At 40.8% G+C, this 14,475-nt stretch overlaps 1 protein-coding gene across 1 annotated transcript in view; it reads left to right on the top strand.

Annotated features, from left to right (window-relative positions):
* Window positions 1-6,394: 6,394 nt before the first annotated feature.
* The window catches only part of LOC113036650 (protein FAM98B-like), a 76,448-nt gene continuing 68,367 nt past the window's right edge, over window positions 6,395-14,475 (top strand). Inside the window, exon 1 of the mRNA XM_026193064.1 lies at window positions 6,395-6,497. Within this exon, the coding sequence (XP_026048849.1) occupies window positions 6,395-6,497 (103 nt within the window). The remainder of the gene's footprint in view (window positions 6,498-14,475) is intronic.

Raw genomic sequence — 14,475 nt, 5'->3', positions numbered from 1 at the left:
AAAAAATAATAATAAAAAAAATACCACATACATGCCCCGGGACATGTCACCTCTCCCCTTTCAAAAGTCAACTGAATGAATAAAGAAATGGATGGAGCTGATAAAGAAAACAAAAAAACGGCCAAATGGAAGAGAGTGGAGGATTAATTCAGTGGGCAGATGGGTCTTGGTGTCAATTTGAGCTATTCTGATCCACTGAATTGAAACTAGAGCTTCAACCAAGCCCCAAACAAGCCACCTTTGACCCCCATGACAGACACAATACTGATACTCTATATTCATTCAGTTCCTCTGCATGCTTTGTTTTAAGTAAATCTGCTTCTCCCTTTACTGCTCTGGCCTTACTTTAAAACTCTGCACCTTAGGTCAGCTGATTAGCATAGGGCAATATACAGCAGACTGTAATAGACAGCTTGACTACTGCTGCCTATAAGATACAGCTGCTTTGTACTACTTTGTAACACTTTAAATAACTTTTAACGAATAAATTAAATGTACCAGTGCATTGTTGACCCAGGGTTATTGTAAAGGTTTTTAATTACCGCCCAGAAAGTAATTATCTCTTCTTGAAAGCATATTTCTCGTTGCATTTTTAGGTTTTTTTGACTCTTTGGGGAAAATATATTCCTTATAATAAAAGCTATTAGGATTAAAAATTGTTCATGGGTCTCATTGTCATTACAGCTTCAACTATTAGCTATATCCATTCACATGTTAAGAACAAAAGTAAGCAGTGGGTTATATTAAAATCCCCCAAATCAATGTTTCCTGAAGGGCTGTGCATAAATGGCCCCATTACTGTTCTTAGAGGCTTCAGCGGGGAATGATTTAGACGACACCCCTGCAGTGGACCATCAGTCACTCTTTTAGAGTTAAATAAGCCATGAGAAGGACTGTTATCCTTACTGGCTTAAGCTACCATTAATCAGTCCACTTCACCTGTCAATACAGCCACTGGCTTCCAATCAAACAACCATTACAGCAGTGAGCATCCCAATAAAGGAGATCTTTGTTTCTTATTGAGTTAATCACTCAGCATGCACACACTGCTCTCGTAAGACTGGCACTGGCAGTGTATACGCCTCTCCTCATGTGTGGAGGAGTGCAGGGGTCAGGCTTAACACACAGTGTGACTTGGAATGTGGAGGAGGCGTAGGATGAAACAATATTATAAGCGATGCTTTGCAATTACAACTGTGTGGAGACAGATCATTGTTCGAGATTGCCCTTTGAAGGTGTACCATTGATCTATGCAAATTGATAGCCAATGAAAATAATAAGTGCTCATTGCGAGTGTCATTATCTCTAAAGCTATGATTAATGCTAACAGTGTGAGAGGGAACGAGGGAGAGGCGAGGGGGGATCGGGCCAGAACAACGTGATGGACTGATGTGTCATCCGCAACCTGAGTTGGAGGATATGGCTCCAAGCAGGTGGGAGTGAACTACCCTCTGACAGCCCTCTTCAAAATGACAAAATCCATCCTCCTGTATTGAACAGTTATTCCTCTGTCTTTCACCAGGCATCTTTGGACACTCCCTTCTTCTCTTCATCCCTCTGTCCAGCCCCTCTCTCCACCACAACCCTGCCCAGCCGCTCCCTATTGATCCTCACCGGTGATTGGTTGAGCTGTAATTTGAGATGGACATTGACGGATGAGTGCAAACTGTTTTTCTTTTTCTCTCTTTTTTCCTCTCTCCGGGGTGATGAAGTCATAATGCTAGTGACAAATCCAGACAGGGACCAATTGCAATGGAGTAGTGGCCTGAGTAACCTTTAGAACCAAGGCAGGATGTCGCCCGGTTTGTCACACATGCCCCCTGGGTACAGGATGGTCACAGCACTCATAAATCCTCCCATACAGGCAGTCAGAGCTTTTTGAATGGACAGAGAGTTCAACAGAGAGCCTGGAAATTGGCTTCTCTGTAGTGGATTTCTGAAGTGCTACCTTTTTTTCCCTGTGAAACAGGATAAATATCCCTTTGTAAAGTGCCAAACAGATTATCTTATTCATTTCTAGGTAACTTGTTGCTAGAAATGAATGCAGATAATCGTGTAAAGGTGGTTAGTACTGTCAACATTTTCAATTTTGTAAAGTAGCTACTATGTGATTGTCAGTTACACAGTAGCTACTTTAAAAGCAATGTCATAATGTGACTGAAAAGATGTCACATTATGACAAGTTTATGATGACGTTAACTTGTCATCATAAACCTACAAATGATTTTTACTCAAAGCAGGGCTTGCTTTAGAGTTAAAGAGGGAATTTTCAACTGTCTGGAGCCCAACATTAATGATTTCATTAGGTCCTGGTCATATAGACTTAGATACTGGTTGGAGACCCCATGGCAACCACAAGTTGCTATAGAAAAACGAGTGCTTTCTGATCAGTTGCAAATGGTTGCTGTGAAAATGATTGCTAAAGCTCCAGTGACGCAGGGCTAGAGGCTTGTCAGTAACTGTCTGATAGCCAAGGGGAAGAAATATATGTTCCCCAACTGGTTGGTAAGTGGTTGTAGGAGGCCGCTGGCAGTTGCTGGGTGAAATTAGCTATAAATGTCCAAAAAACTCTTTGTGGTCTGCCTTGAGTTTGCATGGAAGACGTCGACTTGTTTGCAAATGCTACTCAGTGGCATGAAGATTACGACACAAACACAAAACAGAGACAGTTCAACTTCACAGTAATGGTTGTACCTTGTAAAATGTGTCGTTTTCGCGGCAAGGCACAACTTTTTGTCATGGTCCTGGGCCATGTGGGCCCAGTATTCTTAGTTTCTTGTATTTTTGTATTTCGTTCCTTATTTAGGCCATGTTTCCTGAGTTGTTCTGTTGTGTTGTTCCCGAAGTGTTTTCCCTTCGTGACTCTTACCCCCTGTGTGCCCCTCTGTGTATTTTTGAGCCCTCGTCTCTCTTTGTGTTTATTCCATGTTTCCCCTGACCCAGCGTTTCTAGTTCCTTGTGATGTTTGTAATATGGTACTTGTGTGATTTATTCTAGGGCTTCTAGTTTTGATCCCTTGCCCTTCATGTCTCTCTGTGTCCCCTCTGTTCTGTGTAATTGTGTGTCTTTGCATGTTTGAGTTTGTTTCTGTCCCTCTGCATTGTGCATTATGTTCTCATGGTTGGTCTTTTGTTATTCCCTCTAGTCTAGTTTCTTGTGTTCCAAGCTGAGTATTTCCCTCCACGTATTTTGGTTCATCGAGTCCTCTGCCTTATGGTTTATGTCTCTGTGTTTCTTAGTTGCTGTCTCCACTGTGTCAAGTTTGCGTCTCTGTATGATACTTCCTGTTTTACTTTGATGGTCCATGTCTTATGTGAATGTGTCCTGCTTTGCTTGTCTCGTCCAGCCTGATTACTCCCAGCTGTGATCTCCTTCTGTGTCTCATTCCCTCGTTATCCCTCTGTGTATTTAAGCCCTGTGTTTCTCTGAGTCAGTGTTGTGTTGTCCCTCATGCTGTGTGTGATTCTCCCCGTGTCTTCTGGTATGTGTTACAATTAGCTTCTCCCAGTTTAGTTTTGTATTGCTTTTGTATCACTTATCGTTTGTCACCTGTCAGCAATAAAGCTGCATTTTGAGTTCAGTCCTGTTTTCCCGTGAGTTTGCGTTTGGGTCCTATTTTCCTGCCTGCCACACACCGTTACATGACACTTTTACTTTGAAAGCGAATTTTCTCAGTTTGTGGTTTGCCTTTCATTTCACTTTTGCTCAGTGAGTAGTTAGTGAGGGTTTGCAGACAAGTCAGCTTCTGCCATGCAAACAACTGCGGAACTGTAAAAGACTGTGGAAGTCTTTTACAAACAAAAGCAATCACAATGAAGACTTTAATATAGCACCCTCTTTTTTGACCAGTATCACAACTTGCAAACAGCCGGTGATACACATTTTCTCCTTAAACCTGGAGGTTGATGGGGGTTGCCGACTGCTATCTCTAGGCCTGTGTGACTGAGGCCTCAGTACTGACTGCAGTAACAACAACAACAAAACAACAACCGATCAAACAAAAAAGCCCAAAACATTCTACTACTTACACACACTCACACCAGTAACAAGCTGGTGAAGATAGCAGATAATTTAATAGACTATGGACCAGATATTTTTCTCAGGAGTTTGTTGTGATTTAAAACAGAGTTGAAGAGGGTAGCAAATGGACTTCAGCAGGTGCCCAAATGTGTGACTCCTAATATATGCACATAACAAGTGAAAAAAATATTCAGAAAGTTTGTTCTCTAGCTCTCATTTAGGATTGACTGAAGTTTAATGGAAAATTGTTCTGCAGATGACCCACCTCAGTTCAAAATTCTTTTGGAGGTCATGAATTCCTAGAGGTTAAGTGGGAAAAAGCTTAATATCACAATGCACAATTGAAAATGTGAAGGTGCAATAGTGCACATAGCATCAGTATCATGCTCATCTGTGAAGGCACCATTAATGTTAGATTCTTTGTAGAAACATATGGCATCATCCAGACATCACATTTTTATTTGAGGCTTGATTATTTCAGAAGAGAGTGCTACGCCACATTCTGTGCATATTCTAAATAACAGTGTGGTCCCATATTAAGAACCCGCATGTTATACTGTCCTGTCTGCATTCCATACTTGTCACCCTCACTGAAAAGATTTGGCAAATTATGAAACAAGAAATATGATAAAGAATCCTACATCAAGCAAGAATGGAAACATTTCTCTTTTAAATCACAGAGTGTTTTTTGAAGAAGACGTGATGCAACACTGTAGTAAGCACACCCCTGTTACATTTTTTTAACATGTGTTGCAGGCATCAATTTCAGAATGGGCCATATATTTTTCAAAAACAATCATATTTCTCTGTTTCAAAATTTAATATCTTGTCTTTGTACTATTTCCAACAAATATTAGGTTTAAATGAGTCGCAAATATCGGACCCTCTTTTGATTTAAATTTCAAACAGCATCTCAGCTTTTGTGGAAACCGGGGTTAATCTAGTGATCAAGAATAAGCTAGAAGTAACCCAAGTAAGCCTATTGACCAACTGGTCCACAACACACATATGAGACAAATAAGACTGGGAAGCTGAAAATAAGGAGATAAAAGAACAGGAGACGCATCAGTCTCTGCATATCAAACTTTTGAAAGCTGTCTTGACCAGCTCTCTCTTGAAAGAGAACAGTAACTCCTGATCAGTACTTGTGGTAAATAACCAGCCAATTAGGAGCAGACAAACAGACAGAGAATCGTGCCAGAGGCAAGATTTCAGAGAGCGGCACAGATTCTGACGCACAGGAATAACTTTGAGAAATGACAAAGATCAAGAAGATAATGAGATAAAGAAAAAAGAAAAAAAATGAAGCAGTCAGAATCTGCCCACAACAGTATGCCCTCTGGTTTTTACTTCAAACCAATTTGAGTTTTTATTGTCTTAAACTGTTTATTGCTATATGTGAATAAAGTTATAAAGTATCCAAGAGATCTGTTCAAATATGCCATTTGAACAGATCTCTTAAAGTGGCAGGTCTTAAAATGGTCTTTTCTGTCTGTGATTACAGCCACACATCCTGTTTTAACAGCATCCCCGTCTCTGTAATTGCACGCATATTGTATTTTAATAATAGTGTAGAATATTATCAAACAGAGAACACGCTAATAACGAGCCTTGTGCTTTGACTATTTGACAACTCAATCTTTCACTGCCGTTTACTTTGTCTAATGCCGTCGCAGCAGAGGAGTCATCCTTCTATAAAAAAAGCAGCTTGTGCCAGTGGTTGAACAGGAGACAGTTTGATTAATATTTCCCATTTGTATAGCGAGCTTTGAGCTAAAATTAGATGGCCACCTTTTCCCTCGACAGGACAGCGGTGACTTTGGTTTCCCCGCCAGGCCAGTCCGACGCGCACACACACCAGTTCCAGGGAGGAGAAGAAGGGAGGGAGAGCTGGTGCGGGAGTAATTTCAGCGGATTGTGAGCGGACAGTAGCTCCGCTGGGAGAGCTGGCAATCATGGGGGAAACAATGTTTACATCGATCAGCTGTCAGGAAGATTTATGGCCTCATTTTGCTGTAATGGAGAATTAGTGGGGAGATTATCAGCGACTCAACACCATTGCTTGTTACCCGTGTCCAGGCCTGGCAATTTGTCTCTCCCCAGGAGCAGCCCAAACACTTGTGACAGCATCAGCACTTGCCCTAATTCAATCAAGAGAAAATGTTGGAATTAATTTGTTACAAGAAAATCTAAATATGTTCCAGTTGAGCAGTGGCCTATAGCCACTCGAAAAAGCAAAGGGGAAAGAGAGAAGGGGAGAGAGAAAGAATCTGATTTATTGTGGCGGGCAAGATATTGATCCATTTCGATCCTGGCCAGCGCGCAGAGGGTTTAATGTGTAATAATTTCCAATTTAAAGCTCTTTCTCAAGATCATGGCTGTAAAGAGTGGCGAGGTGAAAGCAGGCCGGGGCTCCGCAGCCAGACCGCTGATTAAGGAGCCTGTTGCTAAGGCTTTGTCAAAAGCTCAGTTTGAATGTAAATGCAGGGTTATCTCTCCCCTGCATCTCCCACGTGCCTAACACATGCTTTATTTGTCTGTCATGGAGATGGCCGTGAGGACAGGGTGAATGCTCAGCCCGTGTAATAACAGACAAGTGGGATTGACTTAAGGTAGACTTTCTTTGTAATGTAACTGGGAAGTAGACGACGTGCAAACTCATCAAGGCCCGGGATTAAACTTACAGTGCGGTGCATATCATGAAGACAAGAAGAAGGCAAGAAATGGCAAATTCTGGACTTCTGGAAGTATTGATTTAGGTTTTGGAATCAAGGTATGAGAGCAACGATTTTGAGTTCAGAGTCAGTGGCTGGGATAAGGGTCATCCGTTAAGTGAGTGTTTTGTGGGTTTTGTTCCACCTGCTTAGTTGCTTCTATTGTCTGCGGGATACATGATCACCCTTAACTACCCCCTTCCTCAACCCACCCAGTCTCTCCATCTACCAAGACCCCGAGGACTGCTGTCAGAACACTGACCTATTGATCAAGCTGTCTGTACGCTGCTAAGGGTCCTCAACGCGAGCAGGCTAAGGTTAACAGAGCACAGCAAGAAAGCTAGATAACCATCATATAAATCAGCAGTCAGATGACACGGGGCATGTTATTCGATGCTGCACGTTGGGTTTTATTTCAGGGAACATTTTACTCTGGCCTGAGCTGCGCGCTCCATTTTAGTCTGTTTTACAAACAAATGAGTCATAAAGAGAGTCAGTAGTGTATTTAATATTAGACAGGTGACACTATCCGGTGACTGTGGGTGGCTATGCAGTAGAGAAAACATTATGACATTATCTCAGATATAAGTTTCTATATTGTTTATATTGAGTCTGCATTAAAAAAAAATCAGTGTTTTAATATATAATATGTTCCACTCTGCATATGCTACATGACCCCGTGAGCTTTCTCTATAAACCAGACAACAGTGCTGTTGGAGTGGCTAGCCTACTACTGTATTAACACAAGAGCTGCTGGAAACCTCCTGGCAAAAGAAAGCAACAACACAGTGGACTCAACAAACACACACACACACACACACACACACACACACACACACACACACACACACACACACACACACACACACACACACACACACACTCTCTGAACTCTACCTTTGGGGTTTCCCTGCCAAACCAGCAGCCCGTTAAGAGTGAAACAACAAATAAACGCCTCACTTCCCTTTCCTCTCCCTCCATCTCACTTTCCCACTCTCTACATCTTTCTATGAATCTGTGTGTGTGTGTGTGTGTTAGCTTGCAGGCCATTCTAGGCCAGGGACACAGTTAAATGAAGAGGAGAAGCAGGCTTTGGCGCCGTGACCTCTGCAGGCCACATTCTCCTCCTCCTCCAGCTTTGTTTATTAACATCTCAAGGCTTTTCTCTATTCCACTCTGATTTCATTTTTTTTTTCTCTGTGTGTGAGAAAATAGCCTACAAGACACTGTCTGTTCCTGACTGTTGACGTTTCTGCGGAACAGTTTTTACAAATTAGTTAACAGCCGGGCTCTTAAAAAAAAAAAAACTCAATGCATACGCATTAGCATGAGTTAATTGATGCCTAATTAATTTCTGCTGCCATGCATAAATTTGGGCTGCCTTCCCTCGCTGCCACAGGAGACCAAGACAAGGGCCATGATTTCCAGGCTTCCCATAAATAAATGAATAAACATCAAGATGGGCCAGAGAGAAGCTGGTCTCGCAGAGTATCCAGGTGTGCAAGGTTAAAGACCAACTATGTGGGCGTACACACTCACAAACACATGCACGAAGCACGGCAGGAGCAGGTGCAAATACAAATGATCTTTGAAACTCACTAGAAGTGCTAGGCTAAAGCACAAAGGCGCAGAGCTAAGTGCGCTGCGGAGCAACGCATACACAATGTTAACAGCATCCTCTCTGAACATCACACCTCCAGGAATCCAAAACGCACGTCCCTGTCATGATTATTTTCCCGCCTCATTACTTATTCCACCTGAGCATCCCACTACATCCGAATCCCGTGGAAGTGTTGAGAAGAGTGTGTGGAGTGGATGATAGCAGTGGCCTCTCTCTCGCCTAATTTGTAGTAATTGGTAGCTCATTAGGTGAAGCAGGTCAGTGTCACAGGGAGCAGGCTGTCAGGGCACGAGGTTAATGACAGAGTGGAGACACAGACAGACAGATTAAAAACTCTGCTGCCTGCCATGCCTCTCCTCTGCCGGCTTGTCTCTAGCCAAAGGTCCAGATGTCCACCATATGCAGAGCTCTGAACATATCTATCCCAGCACTCATTTGAAGCCTTCAATGCAAAGTGGCTGCTTTATGATGTGACGGTGACCATCTTTTCAGATTACTTGAAAGATGCAACTTAACAGGAACTTGGTACGGAACTGGTTTACAGGAAGTTGTTACTTTTGGTCTGTGGTCTATTTGCAGTGGGAGATTCGACTCAACTGGTTGTCAACTGGCTGTATTCTGGTTATACATTTCTATATAAAAGCATTTCCTGTCATTTTAGCATCACCTGATTTTACAGTTAAATTGCAGTCCTGTAGCAACTATGTTACTGTTTGTGTATGAATTTATACATTTCTGTTTGAAATCTTGAATGACTGCGAATGCATACAGTCAGTGTATGGAAAGCCAGAATTTGCCAGATTAGATTATAACAAGCAAATCGCATGTAACTGCCAACTCGGCCCCATTCAACTGCAAACTGATAGTAAACTGATTCTGTCTTAGCACAACTTTATCGCCATCTTGGCTCACCAAAGTTGCTTCGAAACTGGCAACAGACTGCGAGTGGTCGCAGATCTGGTTCCCAATTTTGAAGCAACTATTTCAAAGGCAACATGCTTTGAAGCATGGCCGCAAAAATTTCGATCCCGCTGCCGTCTCCAACTGCTGTTTTCCATAGATTGCAGCATTATTAACTACAGTTATAAAGGCAGTGACAACTACAGTAGTTCTCAATCAGCAATCTACTTTAATGTCTATGTCTATAAATGTGTATCAGAAAGTACTCCAAATGTAGTGAATTTTAAACATCATCATCATCGTCATATTATAATGATGGTAGCTTATGTAGGTCTGTACAATGCAAATCACACAGATCAGGAAATACATATATATTTAATATATTTAAGTAAAAGTAAATTGCAAGTGCACACAAGGTCACGTTGCACGTTCCTCAGAGTTTTTCTTATTTGCATGTCATGCAACACCCATCCATACAGCCTGTAAAAAGAAGACTAAATAAACATATACATTTATTATTCAATATTTTTAATCTTTTAGAAACATTTTTGTTGTCTGACTATATACAATAGCTCAAAGAATGTCTAAGCATGAGTGAAATGAACAAGTACTGCAGGCCTGGCAAAATCGCCCGCAGGTTGGGTTTTTGCTTGACCTTTAAATGATGAGAAACAGGAAAGAGGGAAAAAGTACGCAAATTTGGTTTAGAAAGAAAGATGAGCAGGACTGGAGAGCTAAAACAGAAACGTAATTTAGAGCTGATTATTATTTTGTGAGATGTCTGTGATTTACAGGAAGACTTGATGCAGCTTGATGCATGGTCATGCTTGAAAATATGAGACAGAATCAGTGGGTTAGGGCAGCTATCTATTTCCCCAGAAATGACCACGGCATACATTAAGTGACATCTATTAGAACGAGGCTGCGTGAACCTGATAGTGAGACGACAGTAAGAAATACAGACCTAAGGCTGAGAGAACAGCGGCGAACCACATGCAGGTGATTTGAACGTTAGATGGAGTCCCATCAGTCCTAGTGGAGGATGTGTGTGTTTGAGGCCACTCTGTGGGAGGACAAACCTGTTTCTAATGTATCAAATAAAGAGAGTAACTGTGTAACTTAAGAGTGACGGCGAAATGAACGAAACTGAGCTTGTAAAAGCTCCTATGGTTATGTAAATCTAGCCCAAGAATCTTTTTATATTTATCCACCTTACGTAGGCCTTTTCCCATCACAACTTGGAATGGATTACTGTACCTAATTTAGATTGTGTTTCATCAATTTTCTTTTGCAAAGATTCAAACCTCTGGCAGGAATTGTGGGTAATTATCAGCTGCCAGTTTCCCAGACATAATCGGGTACTTTTGACAGGTGAGTTATTAAAATGTCCTCTGTACCTGATAAACATATTAATTTATTTCAAGATAGATAATTTCATCAATGCTGGAGTCACATCATATATGGGGTAGACGATACCCTCTCCGTTTTAATTATACAAATATCACAGTCGTCAGAATGACGGATTTTTAGACATTTAGATCCTTCATTGCTGCTTCTTCCCTGGGATGCTTTGATTAAAAGAGCAACACTGCTCTCACAGTTGCACTGAAGAGCTGAGGGCATTTTATTCATGATAATCCAACAGTTATTTACAGAGAAAACTGCCCTGAATCAGATCTTATCCAGCTTCCTTTTTTTTCAGGCTAATTTATTCAGAAGAAACATTTAGCCTTCAGCCATCCCTCACTTACAACAGCTCTTAAAGATAATCAATAATTTACTTAAACATGGGCCTAGTGTAAGTTTTCGTGTTTTCATTATTCACTGTGTCCTGTTAATGATTCTGAGTAAGTCGTCTTAAAAGGTTAAAATGAACATACCCATTAAATAAAAACAAACATGTTTGCAAATGTAAGACATAAGAGCTCTCTGTAGGTCCGGCTTGTACAAATCTTAACATCTGAGGGAGGAAAGATACTGGACTTTATAGAGGCTAACAATGGTAACAGCACTCCTTATTGACTGGCTTCTCTCTAACTATCCATTGTGACTTACAGCTCCAAAAAAGATTATTAGGGACACATTAAAATTTACACATTTACTTGACAAAAGATAGGTGGGTCAAAGATGTGCCCACACATTCGAGATTGGATCACAAAGCATCATAGTCATCGTTTAAACTTCTTTTTGGGAGAATCAAGTGTAATAAGCTCTTAATGTAACTTCTTTCCCTAAATGAAAATAAAAATCTTGCTACTTTTGGTAAGCTAAACAGAGATATACACCTTCTCCTGCTGATATTAAATTGGTAATAGAGCTAAGATGCACCAAAAAGAAAGTTTGATATGCTCGTAGGTTTTACAAAATCAGGTTATAAAATTGTAGACCCGAGGTGCTGCGTTGTCCCAGGAGGGGGTTTTGCAATTTGTCAGAACTTGTGAAGAAAATTTGGCTAGCTCAGAAAAAAAAGCATCAAGCTAAAGAGAGACATATTCTGCAAAAAGAGGCTCTTCACTTTACAGCGACAGTGGTAGGTATTGCTGCTCATTTAGCTCCAGGAGATGATGATGTTCATAACAAACAGAAAGAGAGGGAAGAGCACGAGCTTCAGTGAGTGAAAAGACGATTCCCCCTGGTAGATCCAAATGGCTCACATTGTAAAACAGCCAACCCATCACAGCAGTATGTGGATGAGTGTAAACACCCAGCTTTGTACATCTAACTCACAGTTTGCATCTTTATTCTTGAGTCAGAACTCGCAGTCTGCTGCTTTACATTTTTTGCATTATGCAGCATGGCAATCAGTGCTGCCTTAAATACATTACAACAAACTGCTTGTATGTCTCGCTGAGAGATGAACAAGACAACTGCACTCATTCACTGAGTGTTCTGAGTGTGACTTTTCCTGCAGAAAGCTGACGAGATGAGAAAAGAAGACAATTCAAAAACAGTAGGTGCGTTAACATTTCCCTGGTGTGGAGCTACTGTGTTCCTGTTGTAATGCTTTCCTGGCCACAGTGGAAGCTGTGTTTGGAGTATGGTGACCCTGCATCAGTGGACCTCGTTGTGCGTGTCCACACAGCTGTGTAGCCTCTGTGCAGGCATTGTCCTACAGACTCAGATCTTGTTCCTGGACAAAGAAGATACATGAGATTAACTCAGATGTTTATACAGCTCATCAGCTGTGTTAGTTTTAGCAGACACACACACACACACACACACACACACACACACACACACACACACACACACACACACACACACACACACACACACACACACACACACACACACACAGATTCTGAGCCATACCATTAAATTAGTGATCCCAGAAAAACGTGTAAAATGCTGTTGTTACGCTGGTTTTTGTACAGAGTAAACAAAATGAGATATGATACATTAATACTGAGTTTAAACAGTATACGCTGACAGTAGAAAACTGTATGCATTTTAGTTTTAGCTTAATTTTAATGGACATCTATGGCAGTGATACGGTGGTGTCTATTACAACAACGACACAAGCTCAGGCATGTCTGAAAGTGAGAGCCTCAGATGATGATTTAGTAAAAAGGCAGCTACTTTAACAACCTATTTTTCAAAGCACAATGCTCTGAAAAATATACAAGAAAACTGTTACTGATAAAATACAAAAAAACATTTCTATCAACTAAGGCAAAACCACACAACCAAGTACAACCAAGTATATGGAGGCACACAAAAAGGACATATATATTTTTACTTACGGTTTCCAATCTGGGCACAACTTTTGTGCTTACATTTGACTCTGTCTCTATTAAAGATAGTTTTGTCACATGGAGCTAACTCCACATGGTTGGAGTTACACAACCCCAGATGAGGTCAAAAGTTAAAGTGTTGAACCTAGAATCCTCTGATCTGTAGTCAGATGTATTATCCATCGCACCACTGGACTGGGCCACAGTAATGCTGTATCACTACAATAGATTCACACTTTAAATGAAGCCATCTGTCATCATTGACAGTAGCTCATTGGAAAATAAGAAGATATTAAATGCCATTCACTTTAATTGGGGTAATTGCTGCCTGGAAGTTATAATAGTCGATAAAATGTTGCTCTGTGTGTGTTTTTATCGACCACATCATCATAAATAACATTATGGCAAATTTCCTTGAAATATCTTGATATCATTTTGAGGTTACATAAGAGACCCTAGGCAGCAGTTTCCTTGAACTTTGCCAAAAAAAATGAATGTGTTTCTCTAAATATAGAACTATGAAAGTTTGTTAAGCAGCGTACTGTTTATACCACTTTTGAACTTAGCATTAAGTTGATTCCAGAATGAGTAAGTTACAATTAAAAAACACACACACATATACAGAAAACTTAAAAACAAAAATATTTTAGTGTCTTGAAATGGCAACCTCATCTTTTTTAAAGATGCAAAGTGAATACTGGATTTCAGATATTGGCTAACGACAAACAAACGGGCATATCTTCCTGTTTTGGGGCTTTGGGGAATACATTTGAACCGAGACAAATTAACAGTTTCATTTGCAACTTTGTTTGTTAACACGATACACTGCTGAGTCAATTTCCCATTAAGGGTCGTCTTCTTCTGAAAATCCTTGCAATTTGGAGCTCTGCGGATATGGGATTTCCTGCTTGAGGTGACCTCGGCGGACCAGGCCTTGGCCCGAAGGAACGTGATTGACAGGTAAGGTTGACCTCATCTGTGGTGGTGGGTCCCTGAAGACTGATCACTATCACACAACATGGGACAGATGGGATGAAGCCATCACCAGCAACATCACTGGAGGGACGCCACAACACCTCAGGGCTTCCTCATCCTCTCATTTACTTTTTTTTTTTTTAGCAGTTTCCTTTTTCTATGGCTTTCTTTGATTCTCTACCTTCCTCAATAACTCACACTTTTTTGATTTCTTCATTCCTTTTTCAATTTGTTTTCTATCACACCACTTAACATGATACATCTTAAGCCTCTAAATGCTGATAAATGGCAAAAAACCTTCACATCACACATCAAGTGGCTTCTGAAAATTCACTTAAAAACTGCTGCAAACACAGGCAAGTTGCAAGGTAATAACTTGATAATAAACAGTCAAGTTTGAAATGAAAGTAGAACATAAGGTCTGCGCTGATCATTAGGTATCAATTAATCACTCAATTATCTAAATGGTTAAGTGTGTGCGTTAAGGCAGACAGGATCTAAGACTTCAACA

This window comes from Astatotilapia calliptera, chromosome 14 (assembly GCF_900246225.1).
Source record: "Astatotilapia calliptera chromosome 14, fAstCal1.2, whole genome shotgun sequence".
Lineage (NCBI taxonomy): Eukaryota > Metazoa > Chordata > Actinopteri > Cichliformes > Cichlidae > Astatotilapia > Astatotilapia calliptera.
This window is presented reverse-complemented; position numbering and strand designations above follow the sequence as displayed.